The sequence below is a fragment of the Crocodylus porosus genome, unplaced genomic scaffold (assembly GCF_001723895.1).
Source record: "Crocodylus porosus isolate Cpor-Errol unplaced genomic scaffold, CroPor_comp1, whole genome shotgun sequence".
Taxonomy (NCBI): domain Eukaryota; kingdom Metazoa; phylum Chordata; order Crocodylia; family Crocodylidae; genus Crocodylus; species Crocodylus porosus.
Window position 1 is genome coordinate 210,619,819 of NW_017728886.1, and position 6,811 is coordinate 210,626,629.

At 40.2% G+C, this 6,811-nt stretch overlaps 1 protein-coding gene across 1 annotated transcript in view; it reads right to left on the reverse strand.

Annotated features, from left to right (window-relative positions):
* The window catches only part of COPS5 (COP9 signalosome subunit 5), a 20,120-nt gene extending 13,315 nt beyond the window's left edge, over positions 1–6,805 (reverse strand). The window contains exons 1-5 of the mRNA XM_019548898.1: positions 6,669–6,805; positions 6,307–6,541; positions 3,674–3,802; positions 1,754–1,819; positions 959–1,044 (exon numbers count right to left, since the gene is read on the reverse strand). Of these exons, the coding sequence (XP_019404443.1) occupies positions 959–1,044; positions 1,754–1,819; positions 3,674–3,802; positions 6,307–6,541; positions 6,669–6,790 (638 nt within the window). The 5' untranslated portion in view covers positions 6,791–6,805. The remainder of the gene's footprint in view (positions 1–958; positions 1,045–1,753; positions 1,820–3,673; positions 3,803–6,306; positions 6,542–6,668) is intronic.
* Between the last annotated feature and the right edge of the window lie 6 nt (positions 6,806–6,811).

The following is a 6,811-nucleotide window of genomic DNA, read 5'->3' on the forward strand; positions in this document are numbered from 1 at the left end:
GGAGGAGGGGGCTGTCATGGTGGTGCTCCGCTGTGTGTCTATCTGCGCAGAGCACAAAGCACTCCAACTGGCTGCTGAGACAACCAATCACAGTGCAAATAAAGCGTTATGGACAGACAGACAGACAAAGGCTTTTATAATATTAGAATTATTATTTTGGAAAAGTGAACCCAAGAGAGAACTTTGTGTTTCAGACAGAATTTAAATTAAGCTAGTCTGGTGAGTTTTCTACTTTTACATCTCCAATTATTTAACTGCCAACTTTATCCAATCAAAATCAGCACTGCATCACACTTTATTTTTTTGGCCTGTTTAAACTTTGTCATTGCACAGAATTTCATCTTGCATAGTGTAAGTGCTTATTTAAAATAGAACAGATCACTAGCCTATTAACATTAATATACTGACCCAGCTCAATTTTCAGGAACTATTTAATCCATTAGGAAAAAAATGTACTTGCAAGTAAACACACTAATTCAAAGCAATTCAATTATTTAATGAGCAAGAGAAACAAAAGGATCTCTCATTAAAAAACAAACAAACAAAAAGAACCCCAAAACCAAAAACACATGAAGACTGTGCATGTATGTGCATAGTCATTAAACTACATAACCAACTTGAAAAAATAAAGTATTTGGTAACATGACAAATTTTTTTTCATGTAATTGCAAAAGTAAAGCTTTAGACATCCTCAAATGTTTCACATTTGTACACTTATCTGTTAAATGCTTTTTTCAGCATTAATGTCAATATTCATAATTAATTAGGCACTGGCACTTCCATTCAGGGGTGTTCAGAAACTAGCTGCTTTGACTCAGCTGCCTCAGTCTTCATTTGGTCCCTAGTCTTTAAAATTGGGTTCCATAAAGCACGAATGAAAAGCGACAACATTTTTCCACAAAGCTAGTAGCATCACAGTGGAAGGCCTTCTACTATAGCTAACTTCTGAGGTACTTACTGTTTACAGTGCACACCAAAGTCTTCTATTTTATTAAGTGGAATAGTTTGGTACTCAGAAGGACCTTCATCTGGAGGTTTATAGCCCTGCAAAGGTTACACATGTATAAAACAAAAATGAAGAAAGTACTTTTTTATACTGAAGTCTTTTTAAGACCAATTGCAAATGTTCCAATTTAGCATAAAGAAAACAACTTCTGAAAACGGATGGCCCAATGGACCTGCTAATAGATTCTGGAATCTTCTTGGGTATGTGATTCATATCTGATTTGGGTAAATAATCAATAATAAGCTGATGGAAGCAAGTTGGTGGGTTCAGTCCAGTTCCTGTTGGATACAGATTGTTAACAGGCACCTTTGGGCAAGGTGATAAGACTACTTCTAGAAGTGATCCAATCCCACCCCCTCAACCCAGGGGAGGACTGAAAAATATTAAATTCCTTGGAAAGAAGTCTAGAAGTCAACCCCTCTGAATCTAACACACCAAAGAAGAGTATTTAATAGGACAGCACAGATTTTCATTGTTTATAGTAACTCAATATAATCTTTACATTGAAATCAGATTATTTATCAACATTATTTTTCTTCTAAGGATAAATATGCATATACTGATATTTTAATGTAGATAAAAGCATTTCTGAAAAATACTTTTTTCTGAAAAAGCATTTTGAGGAATACAAAAGCCAGATCCAATTATGAGTTATTCATGTTTAACAGGGATCCTTACTTAAGGGTCTATACATATAATTAAATACAGTTCAGTAATTGGGTAATTTTAGTAGTCTCAACTGTTTACCTTGGGATATGTTCTAAATGCTCCAAGATTTACTTTTCCAGCTGATATTGTTCTTGTTGGATCAATCTGTAAAAATACAGGTAATATTCGCTATGAACAGTTGGTGTAATTATATTTTAAGTTTACAGTTCTTAGATGGAAATACTAACTTGAAAAATTCCTGTTACTTTGTTACAAAGAATACTATTTTTGTTAATGACATCAAATTGAGTTCTCATTACAGCATAGTACAGTAGAGTATGAGCAACTTCTCACTAGCCAGTCTAAAATTCATTTATCCACAGCATACCCGAATGGAATGGTTAGCAGGCATTGCAGCAAACCCTTTACTATCCCCTCTTTGAGACAGAAAGGCCCCATTACATCATCTAACTTTTGATGTGGATATGGGAAGAAAGGAATGCAGATGAGTTTACTAATCCGTTGTCCAGTTTAGCTATCAGAGTGAAAGCTGAAGCCACTTCCATCATTTCACTGATACATGATGCAACAACGTAACAGAACTTGGGCCCAAATTCTGCTCCCTTTTAGACAAGCAAAGCAAAACTTAACAGCCAAGTGACATCTTGGGATACATACAAAGATTTTAGGTCCTACTCCCCCACATGCATCTCCGTTTGCTTTCTCAGGATGCTTGGAAGGGATCTGCTTCCAGCCCCTTATGCTCGGTTATGATTTGATTCCTATCTGGAAACGCATGCAATTCCCTGCAAGGCCCCCAAATGACACTCACGGGAAAGCCATAGTTACAGACTATCTGACATCAGAACCAGGAAGAAAACAAGCCAGCGGGAGTCAAGCTTTGTGAAGAACCACACTGCTGCACGGACATGACCCTAGATTCCCACCCCACTCAATGCTCCTGCATTCTGCACTTAAAAAATCAATCACTAGATAAAATGAACAGACAGCAATAGGAACAGAAACCAAATTTAGGCTCTTCCTGGCTTGCCCTCTTTGTGGCTTCACAAATCGTCCCTCTTGGCTGCCCAACAGGCCAAGCTTCAAGAAGTAGGATAGCAAGATGCTCTTAGCCCCGTTTATCTTACACCTTTGTGGAAAGTGTGAGATGTAGATCCAAATCCCATCCCCTGGCTGGGGAGAGCTTAGAGCATGAATCTCCAAGACCCTAGATAAATGCCCTAGTCACAAGGCTATTGGGTCAAAAGGCGGGAAGCCACACCTCCAGTTTTTGGAAGTTTTTCTAAGGGGAAATGCTTTTCTAAGGGGAGTAGGATCTGAAGTCTCCAGAAGAGTTGAAATTGTACTTTGCAGTTAACTAAAGTTAGCTCCAAAGTACTATGTACCCATCTAAAGGTGAAGCTGGATTTAGTCATTTGCATCTGGAAATTTTTCTTAATAATTCATATATACTTTTCTCAATTTCAGACCAAAGTCTTAATGATACTTCTTCCAAATACCCTCAAATTATTTCAGTCGTCTACTGTTTTTCTGCACTCTTCACTAAAAACAAGTATACATGATATTGTTTAAACAAAAACACCAGACAAATGAACAAAAAACCAGAAAACGGTGGGTCACAGAACTGGATTGCTGAGACTTCTGCAACTGACCAAGTGTAGGCTACTTAAACACCATCTTGCAGAAGTACCAAACATAGCTTTCTAATCTAAGAGCAAAACTAGATTTTAAAATAAAAAAACTGTATATAAAACATACAGCAAATGTTAAGACCAATGAAACTGCTATGTTTTTTGCCATCATCTTGGCCATGCAGATAGCCAAAAAACTCGACAAGGGAAAATACTGAACTGAAGCTTGAATATTATCCCTCCATAAAACAAAGTAAGGACAGCATTAGCAGGTTAGCTGACAATAAGGAAACTCAACACAAATGAAGTCTAATTATTGCATCGTTTTATCAGTTTACCGAGTGCTCAGTTAACATCTAATACTTACAACCACTGCTACAAAGGGTTCCTGAAATTGCTGATTAAGCATCTGAGTACTGACATCAATCCCTGAAAGCCAGCAGCCATAGCCAGGGTGACTGTGGTACCAGCCAATTGCATTTTCTAGACGACCAACCTAACAAACATGAAGGAAAAGAAGGTGTATTGTTAACGTCTCCACATAAATTAAAGTTTCAGCTGCCCTCTTTTGGACTTTTCACATACTGCAGATATTTTTCCTTCCCTGTAACGTGTCTACTTACATTTCTACACCAAGTTTAAAGCAGTAGTCAGTAAAAAACCTAAGCCTTATTTTGCAATATATTTTTTAAGAACACGGTAGTACACTCATGACTACAATGAAAGGTATATCTTGATTCCTGGCAATCATCAGCTACTTTGATTTTCCATACATCATCTAAGATGTAATCTTTTGGATTCATACCATGCAATCAATTTTGTCAAATGTACACCATAAAAAGCAATTAAAAATCCTTAAAACAATAATGGAAAACAGAACATGCAAGAGATGTGATGCTGTATCTAATGAAGTCAATGGATGCTAAACCAATGACTTTTTAAGAAGGTAAAAGTCTAAAGGCTTAAAATAAAAGAATGTTTTTTTTTATGTTTACGTGTTGAATAGCTACAAACAGAACACTAACACTTTTTGTGCATTTTCATTCCTGTGCACAAAAGATGAAGAACCAAAATCAAAGTCACTTCCAAAATGTTCACTTAAAGGAACACAAACAACTTGCTACTTAGTATTAAAAAAATAAACAATTTAACATCACGTTACTGGCAATAATTCCTCTCTCAAGGCCTGTGAAAAAGCCAACATATGAGCCCTCACTAGAGCACTGAACAAGGATGAAGTCATTGTGCTAATGCATGAGACAACAAAAATGATCAACAAAATGGAAAAAACGATTCTATGCAAATGTGCACAAAACAGAAACAGGGCAAAACATGTTCTGGGAAACACTGATGCAAGTTATCCCTAAAATCATGATAACTGGAGAGCAGGCACTAATTTTGAGATGGAAATATGATTTTCAAATGAAAGCGCAAAGCAAGAATTTCTGTGGGTGATCTCTCTTTTACTGGACCAACTGCACAGTTAGGATCTATTTAAACAAGCTTCCAAATGCATGACATGCTTCTTTGGGTCAGGGACACAACACAGTTGGTATCTCTCATTTCCTGAACCATCAAAACTACAACCTCACTCCAACACTACCAGTTTCAAATTAGCATTTATCACTTCAATCTAGTGAAATACTATAGCATTATACTAATACATCTCAGGTATTTTTTCCATATATTGTGGATATAACTGAATTAAGAGAAAATTCAAAATCATCTGCTTAAATCAGGACAAAAGACCAAAACAGCCCTAATAAGCAGAATAAGTCTATATCTTTTAACAAAACCAACTTCTACTGTGTGTGGACTTTTCTCATGTTATAATTCATCCTGATTCAAAATCTGCAATGACATCTGTAACTAAACAGTCAGAGTGCAAATGTGATTAGGATTCATAATTCCTTGATCTTGCTATCTTTGCCTGGTTGGTTTCTGACACTAGAGGGGAGTCCACTGACCTCTGCTGACTCCTGCAGAGGTTAACACCTGTCCAGTTAGAGCAGAGAGAGAGAGAGAGTTAGCCATAGAATAGCAATGGTACTATTCAGCAATGGTAACTCAACGCAGAATGGGCCTTAAAATATCAGCATGTCCCTCTTGCTCATTCTGCTGTACAGGACCATCCATCAAGCAACAAGAGGTGCATAAGTGCATCAATTTCCTTTGTGAATCTACCAGACATTAAAGGCCCAGTCCTGTCTGCCTGTGCAGAGTCCAGTGCAGGATCTGGGCCTACATAAAAATTCATGAGATTTTTAGGGATGGAAGGGGGGCATTTCACAATTATCACTCCTTTCACCCCACCCCAAGCATTTTGCATAGTAAACCTTCACAAATTAGAATTACCCTGAAGCAGCACTGATCACCCCATACTCTTTTGCAAAGGGTTTAGGTGTGCATTTCCAGAGGGATTTAGGAAATGAGGGGGGGAGAAGGAAGAGAGAAACCATGCGGCATCTGAGAGGTGTTTCTGCTCTTGTTTTGAAATATCAAAATTCAGGTCTGACTACAAAGCACAACGCAGGCAAGGCAAATTTGGGAAGAAACCCACTCCCTTGCCCTTTCCCACTGCTGAAACCCTGTTCTGTGCTGCACGGGACAGTGGCAAGGGGAGCTGGCCCAGGGTTTGAACCCAAGTGGGAAGGAGCATTGACCCCTCTCCTCTTCCCTGACAGGAAATGACACGTGAGGCAAGTGTGAGGTGTCTGGAGCAGGCAGGGGTTTGCGCTAGGTTGCCAACTGTTTGAATCTATTCTGGGAGGTTTCATCACATGATATAATGATATTAATGGCTTTATGTTAGGAAGGCAAATACATGTTACTATTACATTTTAAAAATCCACTGGACTACTGTATAAATCACATCCAACATTTAACATTTATTTTAATGAATGCCCTATCATTTATCTCCCAGGTGACTCTCAGCAGTCTCCTGGAAATGTCTCTCTAACCCTGGGAGCTCGGCAACCCTACACCGCGCGAGGCCCGCACCTGCTTGGCATTCTCGATGTAGGCCGCCATGTACTCATAGGCAGCTGCCTGTGCGTTGACACGTGTCTCGGTGCCCTCCACGGGCAGGGCGAAGCTGTCCATGATGATCATGGTCTCACCGTCCACCTTGCCCAGCATCAGCCCCATCACCTCCAAGTTGCCGCCCGAGCGTGCGTGCATCACCATCTTCAGCAGCGCCAGCGCCGAGATTTTGCAGTACTTGAAATAGTGGTGGCTGCAACGGCACGCGACCAGTCCGCCCAGCTCAGCTCAGCCCAGCCCGGCACGGCCCGGGGCCTCCGCCGTCCCCCGAGCCGGACAGCCCAGCCCAACCCCAGCCCCAGCCCCAGCCCCGCGCTCACTCCTTGGTCCAGGGCTTGGCCGCCAGGATCTCCTGCTGCTGCTTGCGGTCGTACTTGTAGATCTCGTCGATGCTCTGCGCCTCCTGCATGTTGTTCGCCAGCTCCCAAGTCTTCTGCGCCATCCCGCCGCCGCTCCCCGACGC